The sequence below is a fragment of the Amphiura filiformis genome, chromosome 11 (genome assembly GCF_039555335.1).
Source record: "Amphiura filiformis chromosome 11, Afil_fr2py, whole genome shotgun sequence".
Lineage (NCBI taxonomy): Eukaryota > Metazoa > Echinodermata > Ophiuroidea > Amphilepidida > Amphiuridae > Amphiura > Amphiura filiformis.
In genome coordinates, this window is record NC_092638.1 from 51614074 (window position 1) to 51635537 (window position 21464).

The 21464-nt window shown below is 36.3% G+C and overlaps 1 protein-coding gene across 1 annotated transcript in view; it reads right to left on the minus strand.

Moving 5' to 3' along the window:
* Window positions 1–15984: 15984 nt before the first annotated feature.
* The window catches only part of LOC140164974 (lysophospholipase D GDPD1-like), a 33130-nt gene continuing 27650 nt past the window's right edge, over window positions 15985–21464 (minus strand). Inside the window, exons 8-9 of the mRNA XM_072188380.1 lie at window positions 20134–20233; window positions 15985–17133 (exon numbers count right to left, since the gene is read on the minus strand). Of these exons, the coding sequence (XP_072044481.1) occupies window positions 16975–17133; window positions 20134–20233 (259 nt within the window). The 3' untranslated portion in view covers window positions 15985–16974. The remainder of the gene's footprint in view (window positions 17134–20133; window positions 20234–21464) is intronic.

A 21464-nucleotide genomic window follows, 5' to 3' on the forward strand; every position in this document is an offset into this window, starting at 1 on the left:
ACACCAAAATTTTTCCAGACAAATTGGAATAAATATGGTTCTTGATGGTTTGGGATGTACTGACGATCTGATCTGTTCACAGGGCTGTCAACTTTTTGGAATTGCTTGGCGTGAGACAGATGCGTACCGGGATTTGCCGACTCCAATGTTCATTTTGAGCCATGATTATTTGAGCCACGGCGTTCAAGAATGTGAAAAGCGGGTGGGGGGGTAGGAACAACAAATTATTCATGAATATGCGTGAGATTTTACTCATTTTCCAGCTTTTTGCGTGAGATTTACTACCTAGTCGTGAGATTATACTACCTTGGCGTGAGACCGTGAGAAAGTGACCCAATGCGTGAGACTCACGGCCAATGCGTGAAAGTTGACAGCCCTGTGTTCATGGATGATGATGGTGCTGTGTAATCCTAGGTGTTTCTAGAGATTTTTTTCAAAGTTTAAGAATCACTGCATAAATAAAGAGACTAACCCTAATCTCAATTAGAACAGGGGCTGTGAACTTTCCAAGATTATGACTCTTGCTCTCTAGGCATATCAAGAATTACAGCACCAGCACTATTCGAAAAGAGAAGGGGCTATCCTCAGTGTTGATACCTGTACCCCACTCTCTAGGTTCAAGAGGACAAGCTGGGCGCCGCATACAACATTTCAGAAGTAGGACCATCATCATCTGTGAATACCTGATAGTCAGTCCATCTCAAACTATAAAGTACCAAGTATGGTTAATCCAAAACGTCTTTAACAAAATTTTGTAAGCTGCTGAGACTTGTTATATAACCTTGCCTGCTCAATTTTATAGAGAATTCTTGGATGATTTACAGAGTTTTCAGAAGTTATAAAATGTCTATGAAACACTAGAACAGTTTTAATACCGATATGTCACCTACTACAAAAGGTGAGTTCATACAAGATGGGGAGACAAATGGTTTGGTCAGCAATTTATATTTGTCATCATGCCGTCGTCTGCTTCACATACTGTCATATCATAAAAGGCTGCCTTTTGTGATTTCTTTTATTTTTGTCATCTAATTGTGATGAGATACTCTGTAATTTTAAGTTTATATATTAAAGCGGTATTATCACAATATTACAACTTCATGTTCATTCATAATAGAAAGAAGCATACCGAAATATAAAATAACAATATGGAATACAACAATGATAATAAAAAGCACACAAAGCAGCCTTTTGAGATATGACAATATGTGGTGTAGACAACGATTTACAAGTCCTAAATATCGGAGCTACAAGTTTGGTGTAAATAGAAGAATATGTATTAGGCTATTCCACTTGAAATTCATACACCCCCTGTGGAAGACATGCCCTTAATCTTCCTCACAGGGAGTGTGGATTTCAAATGGGGTTACCTGAATGGCTTGACTCCATTTGAAATCAGCACCCCATGTGTGGGAGATTTTAGGACATGTCTTCCACAGGGGTGTATGGATTTTAAATGGAATGGCCTATTCCTAATTTCAGCTAGTACACATTTGGTTTTATACTGTCTTGTTCCAGAGAAGGTCTTCTCTGCTTGTTCTGGTCAAATTTGAATCCATTTCAAATGCATCATAAAAACTGAGAATTTAGTCTCGGATAAAAACAATGCATTTGTTATTAAATGTTTGAAATACATTTCACATCTTCAACATACGCTAGGTAATCATCATCTACATAACTTCTCAACTATCAAACTCTTCACTATCAAACTTTTCACTAGTGTGTAAGCATACACTATGAAACATTGTCTACATTACTGTTCAACTATCAAACTTTTCAATATAGTGTGTCAAATTTACATCATCAGCCTCTTGTAAAAAAAAAAAAAAAAAGTCTTATAATTCGCTGTCGTAGTGCACGTTAGTAACCATTGGTTACTGCTCCAAGCCTGGGCTCAAGCACCTGTTCCGAATTTTGATATGCCATAGGCTTTGTGTTGTGATCATTTCGATCAGTGGTTCGTAACAAGGAAAGCGTGATCCAGTTGACCTGGCAACGGTCATATTCTAACGTGCACTACGACAGCGAATACCACCTTCACCTTTGAAGATCTTTTTGTCATGTTTACTATAGGTGCTAGCTTTGAGGGTATCCTAAAATCCATTTGTGCAGGAAATGTTTACACATATATTGTCACATGTCAAATACTGTGTGATTTTAATTTCTAGTACATTTTCAACTTTTTATGTTTATTTAGCCTATTCCAGTTGAAATCCATACACCCCTATGGAAGACACAACCTTAAATTTCAAATGGAGTGACCCAATCAGGTAAACATATTTGAAATTCACACTCCCTGTGTGGAAGATTAAGGTCATATCTTCCATAGGGGCTGTATGGATTTCAACTGGAATAGCCCATTTTGCATTCACTCATTTGCTGCAAATAAATTTGATAACAATATCCGTTGTAATAGGTAACATTATTTTAACAAGTTATATGCAATCAGCATATTAGTTATTACCATTATAATATAACTTTGAAACAGTGTAGATAAATAAAAATGCCACAGACACTACTACAAGTAGCATATAAACTGAGCTCAAAAAGAAACTTATAATTTTTTACAACTTGTGAATCACAAGGTCATATCTTAAAATACTGTCAATCAAAATGAACCAAAATTACACAGGATTACCTTAATACTCTACTCAAAACACATGTCAGTAACCAAGCAGTTGTCAACTGACACAACAGCAAAATGCACTGTCATGGGACAGCCGTGGACTTCCTTCACTTTCACAGCCCAACATTTGGCACCCAGGACAAAAAATCTGTGAGAATGTACACAAGATCCTTGCACAGATGATAAAATGGTGCTGCTTTCTGCTTTTCATACACTTTTTTCATGAAACAGGGCTGGGCTGTGAATGTGGTCCAGGAAGCTGTCCCATGTCAGTGCATTTTGCTGTTGTGACAGTTGGATAACTGCTTGGTTACTGACATGTGTTAAGAGTAGAGTATTGAAGTAAATCTGTGTGTAATTTTGGTTCAATTTGGTGGACAGGATTTCAAGATATGACCTTGTGAAAAATTATATAAGTTTCTTTTTGAGCTCAGTTTACTTATACTGAGATTGAATTTGGTCCAAAAAATTTGCTACCAGTAATGTTCCTATAATGTTATTCTCAAGATAGAGTATGACCATCTATACATTCTAGTACGGACAAGTATATACGTATTGAAATGTAGTGTTAGCAATGGCTTCAATCTCTGACCAGACTCTCTTTTGGAATTTGCAGGAGAGCATTATATAGCTCTTCTGGAGCCTTCAAGGGGAGCTGTTTAGAGCATTTACAATAGAATGTAAGGAGAGAATGGTCAACTAAGGAGGGCTAAATATCACTCTCCTATATCAGATTTAGGGAGAGCAGTGGAGAGTGATTGCTCTCGCTCTCCTCAAAAGGCAGTCCCTGCCTGGCAAAACCAGCGAATTGTTATAAGCAGAATAAAAACACAATCTGTGATGTAACAGGAAAGAAAACACTCAGTGTTTGGAATTGCATGCAAGTCAATTTTTCTTTCCCGAATTATCATATACTTGTTTGTATTTTGGTACTTCAAGTAAATATTAATGTTCTTATCATACGATCTTAAGTAATTAGCAATTTGTTAATGTAGGCTGATATGAATGTAAATACTAGATACTATTACTACCTCTGGTAGGCATGCCATGATAAAATTTATGAGTGGTATAATTAGTCCTAAAATGGACAATTCCATTTGAAATCCATATACACCCATACAGAAGACATGCTTAATCTCCCACACAGGGTGTATGTACATTTCAAATGGAGTCATTCAGGTAACCTTTCTTGAAATTCACACTCCTTATGTGGGAGATTATTTAAGGTCATGTCTTCCATAGGGGTGTATAATGGATTTCAATTACAATACCCCAATTTTAAATTTGTGCACAATTGTGAACAGAAGCTGGCCTACATGCAACACCCTGTAATAAAAAATGATGCAAAATTAAAAATGCATTGACACTTGTTAACAAACTTCTATCACACCCTGTATATCGTGGCCAACATTTACTTCACATACACAAAATAGTTAAAAAGATTCTTCACCCTGACCCCCCATACCAATTTCCTCCTATGCTTCGGCTGGATTTGGCCAATAATAAAATAATTCATGCAATTTTTAAGAGTGAGAAAATGTACTTTTTGACTTTTTCTAGGTGATACAGTGTAATTATACAGTATATACTTCGTGAGACGAGATTAAAGTTATACTTCAAAGTTCAAACAAATCAATTTCCGTCATCAAAAAAAAATGATTTGATAAATTTCTACATAGGTTACAGTAATTCAACAAAAAATACCATGATTAATATTATGGTAATAGTCTTAATTTATAACCATTATTTTATAAAAAATCATTTTTAAGGACAGTATTATAATACATCTAAGATAGTTGAAATATTTGTGCAATTACTATAAAATGAGCCTGCTCAAACTCTTATTTAATATTGGTCAACATGTACAACATCAATGGCACAGCCATGTAGTAGTATTTATTTAATATCAAAATGTGTGCGTGCCTGAAAGCGTCTCAGATGACGGCGCTGACTAGGTAACGATTTTAATAGCTTCATTGCATTGTTTTAATATATGAAGATTTTTGATAAACTGGTATATCTGACAATATTCTAGCTAGTTCATAATCAATAATGTGGATTTTGAAGCTCAATTTTTAGAATGTAAGCTTTTGCTAGTCATGGCTTGTCAAGAATTGACTTTTAGAGTAGGGCTCAACAGATTATTGGATCGGATATCGTATCGGCCCGATATTTTCGATATCGGTATCGGATTGATATCAATTTGGAAAAAAAAAACCAATTTTCAATTAATTAATTTTTTTTAATTAAAAAAAATCAATATTTTTAATTTTTACCGATATCGGATTGGATATCGGCCGATATTTACAACATTGATATCGGATCGGTAGTCAAATTCCATATCAGTTGAGCCCTAGTATTTTAGAGTTCTAAAAATGGCAGGCAAATTACTCTCTTACAGGTGTTTAGGGGAGCAGTCTTAAGTGCTTCGAACAACACACCTGCATGTACCTGATCATAATAGCTATTCCAGTTTTGAAATCTATACACCCACTATAATAGAAGACATGACCTTAATCTTCCACACAGTGAGTATGAACTTCAAAAGGGGTTACTTGCCTCCATTTGAAATCTACACCCCTTGTGTCGGAGACTAAGGTCATGTATTCCATAGGTATATGGATTTCAACTGGAATAGCCATTGTACTATGTAGAAAGCTCAACTGAACTATGGTGTCTTGTTATACCATTTGTATACTTCAAATTTGCTGGCTATAATATCTGGTCCCACTCTGCAAAACCACATTACATAAAAAAGTGAGTGAAATATTTTGTAGCTTTTTACTATAAGCTGTATGAATACAATACTTAAACACTAGTGCCCACTGTCAATTTTGAGACATTTCCTCATGTGCATATTAATTAAATCGGGTCAACAAATTTTATCCCAATTAAGATTTATCTATACATTTGTTTTAATATATTTATGAAGAATATATGTAGTGATAAATAATTGACATAACTTTCTTACAGCTAGCTTTAAGCTTAAGCTTTTTAAGCTTTAATGTGTTAAAACACATTAAGTATGCTGGCTTATTTTGTAATGTTTCCAATACTCTATTGACGGAAAAAATATGAAAAAGAAAACGCTGCACAGGATCTCTATACGGACTTCAAAAAATGTTTATTTTGCACTTTAAAGTGAATTTCAAAAGCAAGCAAAAAAAATTCTGCAGCTAGTACATCAGAACAGACCTAACATGGAACATCAAGAATTGTACCTTATTGTATATAGAATTCAACATAAAAAATTTGATAATACATACTCATTAAAAAGATTTACTTTTTACTACTACAGGATAAATTTTAGCAAAATATAATTTAATGTTTTAAACCTTTGACCTTAATAACACAAATTATAGATGGAGATCAAATTTTTGGTCACAATTGGGACTGGCAACCTCAACTAAGGATTCCAGTGACAGTATGGACGCTTGACCCCAAACAGAGTCATAAAATATATTCACACTTAAAAATTAAATCATCTTGGAATTCCGCGATACCGTATTTAAAATACATATAATAAATAAATAATTTCTTTAATTGCATTGAAATGATTTTCACATGACATAGATACAAAAAGTAAACCATGTGATACAAATTCAATTTCAAATCTGTAATACTGCCTTGATCTGGTTAAGGGCTGTTCTCCTTTAGATCAGATATGTTTACGCCCAAACTGTGTTTGTATATAAAGGAGAACCTCGCCTTACTGCGTATTGGCTTATATCAGTTGGGGGCGCTGTGAATTCACAGACTCCTCTAAATTCAGAGACACGGTCTGTGAAATCACATGCCCGGGTCTGTGATTTCGCACACTTTTCACTTGTTTCAATTTTGGCAGCAAGTAGAACACTTAGGCAGTCTGTTTGGTACATTAGATAGGTAATGAGCTTTTTTGCTTCAAATTCATCTGTGCAAATTTAAATTCTATCTGTGCAATATTTTTAAGCAGAGCAAAACGACTCAATAAAGCAGAAATATCCGAAAAACTTACAGCATAACTTCGTTTACTGTTTTTTAAAGATATTAAGTTGTTAGGAAATGTTTAAACTTCAACAATATAAATAAACAACAGCATGTAAGCACCTTGAAACAAAAGTAGCTAAAATGCAGTAAGACGTTAACAAGAGTATTTGAATTCAGGAGTCTTTGAATTCACAGCGCCCTCCAAACTGATATAGCAGGAGACCATGAATAAAAAATAATGGGTGTATTCCTTCAACATATCTTGGAGTAATAACAACATGTACTGACGTAACAACCCCAGGTTTAATTCTAATGTTATTGATGAACACATACCATTACCTTACTCAATTCTAACATGATGTCAACCATCTAACATGACGCATTGCTGTATACTTTTAAGTAAAAGTACTACAGACTTAAATAAATAGCGCTGAAATGTTGAAATACATTGTGGTGTAACTATGACTGACTGTAGTTAGTCATAGCGCTCGCATTACTATAACACACATGCATATCACGTAAAAAAAATGTTGAGCCTTGGGCGATGAAAAAACCTGGTCTACAGGCCAACTCAGATTTTGTATTTTGGGGGTTTGCTGTATATAATTAAAAACAGCTCTATTTTTTGGCTGAAATGATTGATTTTTAACTTGAAATTTTTAAACTGGAAACCATCAAAATGCAGATTTTTAAAGATTTTTCAAGCTATCTTCTTCAAAAACAAAAAAATCCAGATGGATCGACCCTAGAGATTTATTTTCATCACCTTATGACCTTTGACTAGTTTTACTAGATTTCTTTTTGACATTGGGGGGATGGGGTTGGAAATTTTTTCTTGAAGTATAGTGAATGCAGAACCTTTTGACGACACAATAAGGTCATGGTAAAAATGTGTGTGAAGAGCGCAGACATTTTGCCATTTCGAAATGGATGAAATTTCCACTTTGGGGGCTAAAATGGACAATAAAATGGTTAATTTGGTCAGAAACCCACATACAGGCATCAACATGGGGGGATGATTGTATGGACCATCCCTCCCTGGCAAAATATTGGGCCCATCCCCCGGGATCTATGCCTATGTTGAAACCACCTACACTACAACATAAATAGCACAGCCATAGCAACTACGCAAGATCTATGCAGATATGTATAAAAAAAGGTAAAGGAGTCGAACCTGTATTTTACAGGACGGAGCGCCCCTCTCTTCCAAAATAAAAGCAATACCTAACTGAAAGTCATCCTGCATAGCTATAGTACAGTCACCTATGTACACTCAAACACAACCTCTTCAAATCCACAGCCATTTGTACAAAATAATAAAAATCTACGCATTTTGCATTTGTTTGGAATCATTGCTAGTACACCACACACATAATTAGGGTAAAGATAAAGTTTGGATATACTACTAAAAATGGTACAACTTTAGTCGCATGTTTTTGGTATCTTACGGTGATGGTATCAACCGTATCACAAGGAAGTAAATACAAGATTGCACTTGAGAATCTTAAACTGTTCACTTGATTCTTCAGTTGTAAAAATAAAAATCAGCTTTGGCGAAAAAAAAAAACCCTGTTCTACAGGCCCGAACGACCCTGAATTTGCACTTTTTTTTAGCCGTATGAGATTAAAATGGCTGTTTTTAGCCAAAGTGGATTGTTTTTGTATAGATTAATTTTGACTGAAATATTATGGAAAAAATTGGAAACTTTTTAACATAAGTTTGCAAAAAATCGTAGATTTTTCCAGATTTATAAAGTTTTGATGATTTAAAAACAAATAATTACACAACTTGTTTGTAAAATCCGAACCGACCAACCCTACTTGACAAGTCTGTCCGGCGTCCAGAAGATGTTTTTTTTCTTTGTCGCCTAAGCTACAGAATTTGATATATTCCATAATCCCCTACTCTAGCTTACATAAAAATATTCATGTTAAGATTATTTACCGTAAAATCTCGTCTACAAGCATATAGAGTGTTTTTGATGAAAGCTAATTTAATATGAAGGAGCCGTATGCCAATACAATAGACTGGTCTTTCAATAATACTTATTTGTATACGCTTGTATCAGTAATTTATTTGCTCAAGCTTCATGTTATAATTTTGTGGATGGAGGGCGTCTGGATTAATTTAGCTTTCATCAAAAGCACTCTATATGCTTGTAGGCTAGATTTTACGGTATATTGTAAATATAACAAAACTGCTGCAGCACAGAATGGAACTTATCTTCAAGATACTCTACTATATTTCAGTAACTGTTTTTATGAATAGTAATCAGTTTAAGTTACGAGAATGAGCGACTCTACTTGAAATTCACACTCCCTGTGTAGGAGATTAAGGACATGTCTTCCACATGGGGTGTATGAATTCAAATAGAATACCCCAATTACCTTGGTTTGGCACATTTCTTGTCTCCATATCACTATGGACCACAATGGCCTCATCCCAATGGCACAGTTCAATAACCTCAATTAACCAATCATAGTGCACAATTTGACCTCAAGTTTCAGATTATGAGTTTTTGTACCCAAATTTTCAAAGGTCATTCAATGAATGTGCAAATGTATTGGGGTTAAAAAACTGTGCCTTGATAGATGAGCATGTTGTGGATCCTAGTGTATGCATTTAAATGAAGCTATTATTTGCATCATGAAACATTAACATAATTTTATGTTTTAAATATCATATTCATTTTTTTATATTATTTGTTGCTCCTAAACTGTAAACAACTTGTATTATTTCACAACGGAGCACTATTTTTTTACAATGATCACTTAAAAATTAGGGAGGAGAAAGCTACATGGATGACAATTTTACTCTACATGTACATTGAAATCTTCACAATCAACCTTTAAAAATTGTTTTCATGTACAAGGCCCATTCAGCGATTTATTGAACAAGACGACCCTAAAATTCATCAAAATTCATATTTTTGCATAAAGATCGGACGTCAAAAGGAAGATAGAATACTAATACTTAAGTATAAGTAAGTATAAGTATTAAATCCTGAGGGTTTTTTTATCGCACAACAAGGCTGTTGAATTTGGCACGGTACAGCGCTAGCAGACAGCGCGGAAAACATTTTACATTTTCAGAGCAATTTATTTACATGTTTTATGCAATAGACATGATTTGTTGTAATCAAATCGACCTATATATAATTGCTGATCATTTTAGGGTAGTTAGACAATATATTTTGAACAAAAAATCTCTGAATGGGCCTTTAAATTTTAAGTACTTCATAGTGAAAGGGCACTTATCTACCATATGCACTGACATCTCAAGGATTGGGAAATGTATAAAAAACATTCACAATGACATAAACCACACCAAACTGATTAAAAAATAAACTAATTTAATATATAAAGCAAAACCAAAAAGTGTATCTCTTTGGAATAAAATGTCACTGAACTTACATGTAGCTGCATATTAATTTATTTTATATAATGATGTATATTCATACGTAACGGTATTCATAAATAGAAAGCAAATTAAGACTTCTTCGCTACTCCATTTTCACTCACCGGGTCACAGGGGAGGCTGGCGGAACATGGGTCCAGGGGAGCATTTTGGCAGGAGCAAAGGGCACCGGATTGACTGGGAGAACGTAAAAGTGTTAGAGAGGGAGTCTAAGGACTACCCTCGTAGGGTCTTGGAAGCCATCCATATCAGAACTAAAAGACCCAGACCGAACCGTAAAAAAGGATTAGACATTGACCCTGTCTGGGGCAACCTCCTGAACAAGCCTCAAAATAAGCAGGCACCCAGGAGCCATTTAAACCGGTTTTTGTATTTAATGTGTACAATTAAAATCTAAATGACTCCCAGCTCTTTAAAAATAGCTCCTGGTTCACTAGATAATCACAGGACCAAGAGCCGCTTCCAAATGTGTGGCTCCTGGTCCAGATCTGCTTATTTCGAGGCTTGCTCCTGAACCTCCAGAACCTACATCTGTGACGTCATCGGAGGTGTCTCAATAACATCACTAGCAACAACAAATCTTCAGAGCAATAACATCCGCTGAAGACGCCGGTTGACCCTGTGAAAGCGCTCCAGTGAGTGAAATTTGAGTAGCGTAGAAGTCTTAATTGGCTTTCTATTGATCGATTTTAATTTCAAATCTATAATGTTTATTTCCTGCATGATGGGGTAATTCTATAGCATTTTGGTGTAAGATGCATGGTATCTCTATCGCTCATTTCATATAACTATAATAATCATTATTGTTGTAATATTTATTTATCTATTTGTTTACTTTAATATGTGAGGAAACTTAGTGTTCCAGGAACTATAAAATTGCACTGAAATTTATGAATGTTTTGCAGTTATATTGCATTAAAAAAAATCAAAAGTGTCAATAACACATAAATTAAGAACCCAATTGGCCTACATCTTACTTCCAACAAAAGAAAGCTTTACAACCCAACTGATGGTCGACCTCCAGCACCCTGGAAGAACCAGTAGTTTAACCATGTTCTATTGTCCTGAACACCAGCCCCAATAAGCCTTTTTGAAGTATGGCGGGCACAAAAGGAGAGGGCGTACTTTGGAGTGAGTAAACTTTTGTCAGCTGAGAAAGCATACAAAAGTTTAATCACTCCAAAGTATGCCCTCTCCTTTGTGCCCGCCATACTTCAAAAAAGGCTTATGGTTTGTTTTGTCAGGGTGACAGCCATCGACTGACTGGTGAGTTTTGAGGCCATCCCTAATACATCTTCGAAGTTTCCTGGTATGTCTCTTCTATGTATACATTTTTGATGCCTTACTTAAAAGCCATAATGTACGATTTCCATCAAATTTTAATTTTGTTATTTTTTACTCAAAATGCTAAAATAATATTAGTATAATGACTGACTGGAAAGGTTTCTGTTCCATTGTAAGCCAAAAAACAAGGTATAGTGAAAAAAATCCACTTGATATTTTAGCCGTTTAACATGGAGTTTGACAGGGGACTGAATGTCTGAATATGACATTATGTCAAAATTACACTGTTGACCTGACAAACACAACAAATTTGGCTGATTCCATTTATAAATAGGCCAACAAATCAGGTTTGAAATCAAATTTACAAATTTCATATAAGATTGTACATTATGGCTTTAAGCTTTTTGAAATCCTGGTATTATTGTGAAGTTGAAAATAAAAATATTAATGATTACAACTATGTAACCTCTTTTTTCATGGACATGTAGCAATAGCCGTATATGCAAGCAACATGCACCAACAACTCTCTAATGATGAACAAAAAAATTAAAAAAAAAAAAAAAAAACATGGAAGTTATTTGGATTTTACACAATGTGAGAGATTTCATTGTTACACTTATAAGTCAATAATCAACAACTTGCTAATATATATACATATTTTTATATATTGAACAAGTACGCAATGCTAAAAGATGTGATAAGAGAGTGGAGCAAATACTTTGCACGCTTACACTAATAAGCTAGGACGGATGCTTAATATTTATGCCTATATCATACATATCAGTCGCAACGAGCAGTTTTTTTATGACATCCCAGCAAACACAAAAACATTTTTTAAATGTTACAAACGATTAAACATTTTATAAACACGTTTTGGTTGTGGTCAAAACATTTTAATTGCATTCAAATGTTGGGTTCTATAATAGTAGGGATAACCATCAAAATTTCATGTTGCCCCTATTGCTACAAAAGATTGTTTTCTGGATAGAACTCATCAATAGAAGTATTTTGGTGGTTAAATGGTCAAAATTGGTCAAAAACTTTTTGAATTATGAATTTTCAAAGTTTCCCATTCTGACCGGTCATTGGAACGAAATAAAATGACAAGGTCCAAAAATATCAATTGGGAGCAAAATTGGCATAAGCATATATTTACCTTTATATATTTCTTTATTTTAACATATATGCAAACATGAAACAAGTATATTGTGAAAGTATCAAAGGGTTTCTTATGAAATGGCACTTTACTAGTCAATGGCATAAATTGTTTTTTCAAACCGAGGCATTGAAATCATGCATTTAGAGAACATTTTGCCAAAAATCATCCAAGATGGCCGATATGGCACAAAATCAAAATTGCACCAAGTCCAGGTAAACTTTTTTTTTCACAACCAAAAATTTCGATGTTATTGGGTTTAATATGACCAATTAGTAGGTGTATGCAAATTAAATCGTAAGTGTCATTGAAGGTCATTGACTCATTCACAACAATACAGGAAATCCACTTCACTCATCATGCTCATGTGTGACTTCTAACAAAAGGTGCTGGTTGCCGTAGTATTCCTCATTCAAAACAATTCAATACATGACCTCGGAGTTACCTGCATGACTTTCGCGGGCTATTTTGAAACAGTTATGGTTGCACATTCAGGTACTTCTTTTGAAAGTTCTAAACAAGGTATAGCCAGCAGCAAGTTGTAGATGGTATGGGCCTAAATATAAGAAAACGTTTAGGGTTGAAATCAGGTGCAAAATACATCAAATGAGCACGAAACTTCACATTTATGTTCAGAAAGGTGTCTTCTTAGCATGATTCGAAAGGAGTATGGAAATTCCAAAGGGAAGCTGGTGATTTAATTTGTAACTCGAGATCTACTTGTTCAATATTTTAACCTTTTACAGAGGGTATGATAGAGGTATTACTGGCAACTCTGCCAAATTTCAGCTCAGTAGGCCACGTTTTTCACCTGAAATTATTGACATGAATATTTTGTGCCATTCTTGAGCAGTGCTGAACTCAGCCACTGGCAATTAAGCGCACTGTGGCGATGGACCAATTTTGACTCGCACTTACAGGAAAATGAAATAAGTTATGTTGCTGTAATTTGCAAGATAGTTAAAAAATATAATTGGCATATTAACTTCCCCAATTTTTACAGAAAAATATTGAAAAATAAAAGATTGAGATCAATTTAGAAATGTCTGTGCAAGCAGTGCACAGTTGAGCTCCCTGCATGTCTATGGGAGTGTTCTAATCAAGTTGATGGTTCATTGGTCATCCCTAATAATAGTCATGAAAACAGTTTTAAAACGTTTTATATGAAAAAAAACACAACATTTCTAAAATGTTGTCAAAATGTCATTGCAAATTATTTTTTGGCAAACATTTTTGCAAAATACTTTGTCAACACTTAAAACATTATGTTTTGCAGCAAGTTTTCAAATGTTTTGTACCCTTTATAGAAACCGACATTTACATGTTTTCTGTAAAACGTTTTGTGTTTGCTGGGATGTTTTGCATCTATATCTGTTGCTTGATCGTTGATTAGAAGTCGCTAGCATTGCCTAGTGTCAAATCTACACCAGTTGATGTCAATGCTACTTTACAGCATGTCACTAGCCACAACTGAAATGCTGGCACAGTGACAGTGGCATAGCCAGGGATAAAATGGGGACAGTAAAGAGTAAATAATTGTTAAAATAACTGAAACTGGGGCAAAAATTGACAAATAGGGACAAAAATTTGGCTTTGCTCTCCACAATGGGAAAAACAAGACAAAAATTTGGCTTTCTCCCGTACACTAAAAGGTTGGCTACGCCCATGCTGGCAGCATTGTACAATCACCACAGGCGTTTGATCAATAGTAGTAGCGATTTTCCTGGGTATTACCTACATGTTAGCATACTTGGAGTTAGCCTAGTATTCCGCTACTTGTATGGTTCCGCCATTATGCACTATGTGCGGGGAGAGTCTCAAACTGGCAGCATACATGAATGGAAGAATTACGTAACCTTACAAGAATGTTATATGACTGGTTCAATTTCCATTCATGAATGCTGCCAGTTCGAGGATCTCCCCGCACATAGTGCATAATGGCGGAACCATGCAAGTAGCGAATACAGACAGGGATTTTACAGCTTACAGAACAAAGCTGTATAATCCCTTAATGAAGACTTGACAAAAGGCTAATTTTGTGTATGCTTACATGAAGGATAAACCTTATTCAGTCACTGTAACTGCCAGTATGACATAGGCATAAAACTACTTGGCCAACGCAGCCATGATTCAGTACAATAACCTTCTCAACTTACAAGGGTACAAAGTTTGATTTTTTAAGTAGAAATACATTTGATAGCAAATGGGAGTTTTTTATATTAACATTTCTAATAATATACAATTTAGTTTAGTTAAAAGTGTTGTAACCAAAGATCTTTGAATTCTAGATTGACGGTTCATTGCATAATCCACTTTAGCTACGATTAATTGTATAATATTGTATATTTATACCGTTTTCTGGAGCAGCACACAATATAAGGCTGGCACACAGAGCCTGTCAGAGAGATTATAGTCCATTTCGCTTCGTCTCGACAGTGGCGTCTATGATACACACACAAAGGCAGTGCATCTGTAGAGCGTGATGTGGTGCTTAGTGACTGTGCCCTACTGATACACCACCTTTGATCGTGCATGTATCATACACAGACGCTACTGTGTCAAGGAACCCAAAAGGACTATTGACCCAAAGAGAACGCCGCGAAAGAGAGTCTGCAATGTTTGTGTGTCACTCATAGAGGGCAAATAGTGTGCCTCCAGATTATTTCACCATGCACCAAGTAAACTTCGGTTTAGCATTAATTTTCCATTACGCATGCTAAGTGCTACATGGGCAATGCGTGTAAGCCTTTACAATACTCACGCTTAAAGACGCTATTTTGGTCCCCATTGTGACAAACCAATATGGGGCATTTACCATAGAGTTGCGCATGGAGCACACTTCCGAGCCGAGACTCTTTGGGTCTATATCTCTTTGCACAAAGTTACCAAGATGCATATATGAAGTGCAGAAGAGTGTCTTTTTAAGTTGTGGAATTTTGCTGTACATTGTGCTTTTTTTGTTATTTTGAGATGTAAATTTTACTCCGTGAAATTGTAAATATCAGACAAAATCTTTGATTACAAATATTTTAGTTAGCCAAGAAAGTAAACCCTTTTTTAGTCAAGTACTATAAGATACATATGACTTTGATTCAGAGTCCTTAAGGGTTCAACATGTGATTTGCCTAGAATCTTAGGCAACTCGGGAGAAAGAACAGTAACTATATTATGGTCTCTTTTGGTGGATGGCTGGTTCACTATAAACACATTAGATTTAACTTTATATATTTCAATCAATCATACGTAAAATCATACTACAATATCAAAACAACCCATTACACCACTGTTTGCTTAAAATACACCGAAACTAAATGGTGCTTGTGCCCGATACTAGATACAATTCATGGTGCGATGTATTGAATGCGTCTAAGGAGTGACACAATCTGTTATAGTGTAATTATCACAAAGAATTTTCTTCGTTCATTTCCGTGTACCATTGGCAAGAACCTGATACCCCAACTTTTTCCCCATAAACTATTGCACATGGTGGTATAGGGAGTCCTGGTACTCTGGTTTTAATTCTGATGAGAATTCTACAGCCTGATGGGCTCTTACTGGCAGATTAAATTTCAATTGAAAGCATATTTGTGAAAGTTTGTTGTTTAGCATATACATCTGTTTTTACTCAAACCAACTGATCTAAAATAAACAAATTTCATCTTTTTGCCAATTAATACTTTTAGCTGCTTTGGCTTTTAATGAAAGATACGCAATTCAAATTCCACAGCTGTATTAAACCCATGAGAACTACCTGCCTATTGGTCAAACAGAAGTTTTCATTATCAATTGGACCAATCAGCAACATTGTTAGAATAATCTCAACACACAAAAAAATTGGGGTGAATTATTTGCAAAGCTCCATTCTGATTGGTGATTAAAATGAATATATCATGTAATTGACCAATCAGAGGCAATGTTAGATCAGCAGGTAGTGCTCAAGGGGTTAAAGAATCGCAGGCCGGTAGTGACCAATAAACACCCATAATATGAGGGCTTTCTATGTATAGATTGATGATAAGTAAATCCATCATTATATCTGGACGGTTGAGATCAGAGGTACATATATAGTAGTAACGTACGATGCAATTTACTCAGATTTGTGCGATACAAAATACGACCTTCAACCCGATATTACGTTCTCAGCCTTGCCAGTGACTAAGCATGGCTACATGCTTAGCTTTAAAACCCAACCGCCGGTCGACTGACCTGGATCCTATTGTTCGGAATAACAGGCCCAAGGTTTAACCGCTGGTTCAGCCGGGTGCCGGTGGTCGACCGGCAGTTGGGTTTTGAAGCCATCCCCAACATAAATCCACAAACTTTTCTCAAAGCACTTTGTAAAACCTGGATTGACAAGAACTGAGCAGACAGTCAATTGAAAGTATATATCCCTTCACTGTACAGTTTGGGCGGATATAGTTGACCTTTGCCCTCCATCCTTACTGGAGACCATAAACACAACACACACACATACAGGAACATGTAATAATAAGAGGCTAAAACCTTTTGGCACGGCTATCATCAATCGGTGTACTTGTTTGTCTGCTTTAGCCCATTTACGAGTCCTCTCTCCTCCATGAAATTCTTGAGCTGAGTCGGGTAGTCGGTCATGATGCCGTTGGCTCCCACTTTGATTGCTCGCTCCCATTCATCCTCGTAGTTTAGAACCCACAGATATACCTGACAAAAAAGAATGTTAAAAAAACATTTATTGCATCTGTATAGCAGCTCAACTATTTCTGCAACACAAAATACTTGTTTAACATTTGGGGTATTGGATTCTAATCCGAACAAAATCTTAATCAAAGGCAAATGAATTTTGTTAAATGCTACAGCTATGAAGAACACTATTATAGGTGTCAAAGGTCAAAGAGGACATTGATCATCTTAAATACTGTAAAGTGAAATATTTTCGTGGCATGACATAATTTTCACAATTTTGGCATACATTTTCTTTAACCCCATGAGAACTACCTGCCTATTGGTCAAAAAGACGTTTTCATTATCAATATTGGACCAATCAGCACCATTGTTAGAACAATGTCACCATGTAAAAAAATTGGGGTGAATTATTTGCAAAGCTCCATTATGATTGGTGATTTTAAAATAGAAGATATCATGTAATTGACCAATCAGAAGCAATGTTAGATCGGCAGGTAGTGCTCAGGGGGTTAAGGCCTTCAGGAAAAAGAAATATTTGCGAGAATGAAAATTTCTCAAATCCATGTCGTTCGCAAAATACACTGGGGATACACTGAGTACTTTGGGACATACATTTGCTGGGTAAGCAAAGGTGTCAATTGACTCTCCACTGTCTAACAACTTTCAAAGTTGTGTCATTTCTGCATCTGATGAACAAATTTTTTTCAGTTTTGTAAATTTTACCATGCTTACATGCTATGGCATGAAAAATTCCGCATTTTGGTTCCTTTTACTTTGAAAATGGATGGGGCATTTATTAGCGAGGCTTTATTTTAATTAGACTATAATATTTTGCAGTAAACCTTTGACGAGTATGACTACCGTTATGTTGCAAATTCGGAGCTAACAACGCGTACGGCGCCCAGTTCATTCATAAATTTCCACCCGGCAACAGCAGATCGCCTCAGCAGCCATTCAGAGACACATGCGTCCAACGCAGTAAATACGCAATGTATGCTTAAAATACGCGATTGTCCAAGGTTTACTGCAAATGATTATATATACCGTACCTTATTTGCTACATGGTCAAGTATGAGATGACGTTGACAAATCAAGTGTTAGTCCCCCCCCCCCATGAGAACTACCTGCCGATTGGCCAAAATGAATATTGTGTCCAATTTTTAACCAATCAAGGAGAGTATTAATAAGATCATCTGCAAATGCAAGTTTGACCATAAATAGTTTAAACTCTCGTCATAATTGGCAATTGAAATGAGCATTTCAAGTTATCAACCAATCAGAAATGTTAAATAATGAAGAAGGAGGCGGCCTATATGCTTCACCCTAGCAGGGCGTAAGACAATGCGAAACACAAATTAATATATGCGAGGATCGGAAAATAAACGATGCAAGCTCGAGAAATTATAATTTAAATGGCGTGATTGGGGCTCGAGCAAACTGGCATATGAAAATATTGAGAGAGAAAAAATCAGGACTCAGCGGGGATTGAACCCCGGTCGCTGGATTACCGGTCCAGAGCTTTACCACTGTGCTACCTGAGTTCACAGTCGGTACTCGGGCAATCTCAACTTAAGTCCCCATGATAACTCTCTCATTGTGTCTCAGCGGCCAATTATATATTAAATAATGAAGAAGGAGGCGGCCTATATGCTTCACCCTAGCAGGGCGTAAGACAATGCGAAACACAAATTAATATATGCGAGGATCGGAAATAAACGATGCAAGCTCGAGAAATTATAATTTAAATGGCGTGATTGGGGCTCGAGCAAACTGGTATATGAAAATATTGAGAGAGAAAAATCAGGACTCAGCGGGATTGAACCCCGGTCGCTGGATTACCTGTCCAGAGCTTTACCACTGTGCTACCTGAGTTCACAGTCGGTACTCGGGCAATCTCAACTTAAGTCCCCATGATAACTCTCTCATTGTGTCTCAGCGGCCAATTATATATTAAATAATGAAGAAGGAGGCGGCCTATATGCTTCACCCTAGCAGGGCGTAAGACAATGCGAAACACAAATTAATATATGCGAGGATCGGAAAATAAACGATGCAAGCTCGAGAAATTATAATTTAAATGGCGTGATTGGGGCTCGAGCAAACTGGCATATGAAAATATTGAGAGAGAAAAAAATCAGGACTCAGGGGGAATTGAACCCCGGCCGCTGGATTACCGGTCCAGAGCTTTACCACTGTGCTACCTGAGTTCACAGTCGGTACTAGGGCAATCGCAACTTAAGTCCCCATGATAACTCTCTCATTGTGTCTCAGCGGCCAATTATATATTAAATAATGAAGAAGGAGGCGGCCTATATGCTTCACCCTAGCAGGGCGTAAGACAATGCGAAACACAAATTAATATATGCGAGGATCGGAAAATAAACGATGCAAGCTCGAGAAATTATAATTTAAATGGCGTGATTGGGGCTCGAGCAAACTGGCATATGAAAATATTGAGAGAGAAAAAATCAGGACTCAGCGGGATTGAACCCGGTCGCTGGATTACCGGTCCAGAGCTTTACCACTGTGCTACCTGAGTTCACAGTCGGTACTCGGGCAATCTCAACTTAAGTCCCCATGATAACTCTCTCATTGTGTCTCAGCGGCCAATTATATATTAAATAATGAAGAAGGAGGCGGCCTATATGCTTCACCCTAGCAGGGCGTAAGACAATGCGAAACACAAATTAATATATGCGAGGATCGGAAAATAAACGATGCAAGCTCGAGAAATTATAATTTAAATCGAGAAAGTATAATTATAGTTGAGATTACACAATGAGAGAGTTATCATGGGGACTTTAAGTTGAGATTACCTGAGTTCACAGTCGACTGCAACTCAGGTAGCACAGTGGTAAAGCTCTGGACCGTAATCCAGCGACCGGGGTTATAAATAATGAAAGCTGAGTCCTGATTTTTCTCTCTCAATTTTTCATATGCCAGTTTGCTCGAGCCCCAATCACGCCTAATCAGAAATGTTGTTAGATGACCAGTAGTGTCCAGGGGGTTAATACTTACCACAATACCTCTTCGCTGTAGATGTCTAAACATGATAGGGCTGACCAGCAACGCATCGACCAACCAGATCATAGAACGCACCCAGAAACTTGTAAACTCACTGCAATAGGGATGAATGCATGGAAACGCTCAATCAAACAAATGGTTTTAATATGTCATGATAAGGATAATAAACTGAGTGCAATGCATTAGTCAAGATAATCGCACGCGCCGTGAGTTATTGCATTTAGCTCGAGAGCCGATTGGGAATTTAGGGAATTTACGGCTCATTTGTGCTGCCGGGTCACATACAGTAAGCCAAAAACATATCAAAACCTTTAGTAACATTTCAGAATCAGTGAATTCACGGCAGACTTGGCCATTCAAAACGCAACAGAAAACTGGCTAAAAATGACCAAATTTTTCTTTAAATCGCCGTCAATTTAGAACTAGTGAACTCAGAATTCTATACCCACGTTTATATTACCTTGAGATATTCTTTAACCCTAAAATTATTTTTTTTGAAGCTGTAGGTGCTTCCATAAACCCGCCTGAATTTTTTATTTATTCCATCTTTTCACTCATTTTGTTCCTTTCCTCATGCGTGAGATCAAGTTTTTCTGGGTTTTCCTGTCAAACCTGCCCTGTTCCAATAGTCACTCTACGAAATTGCTCTACGTTATTAAAAATGTTTTCGGGTTAATCGACTGTATAGACATTTTCCCTAATGGTCATCTAAAAATGGTTATGATAGACCTGAATTTAGTCACACCGCAAACAAAAAACTATGGGTACCCCTAATCAGAAGTCAATTCTAGTCCCTTCGATAACTCGCTGGGTCTGCCAGTCTTAGTCACAGCCTATATGGCACAGCATAATTAGCATTACGTGAAATACGACCAAGCGTAGACTTTGCGTGAGACTATACGATCTGACTCCACACAGCTCGCGTTCATCAAGGTCACTATTGCTTTTCATTGTGTAGTGAATATTATTTTGGGTAAAAAACATGTTACTTTTCACATAGAAAGGTTTTGATATGATTAAGGTACCAGTTACATTCACCCCCTGTATATCCTAAACAAAGGCAGATATGTAATAATTGGAACCAACAGCCAATAGCTTCATATTTTAGCTCGAATTTAAGACCTCATTCATTGACATTGTTTAAAAAATAAAAACACGACGATCCAAAAACCCAAGGAAGATGGCAATTTAAAAGTTGCAGTTTGCCACATTGCATGCCCTATTGATTTGTACACAAAGCGTTCGCGAACAAGATAACTAGCGCTGTGCTTTCATTGATTAGCACGAAAAACTAGTGTCATGCTTTCATTGATTAGAACACCGTT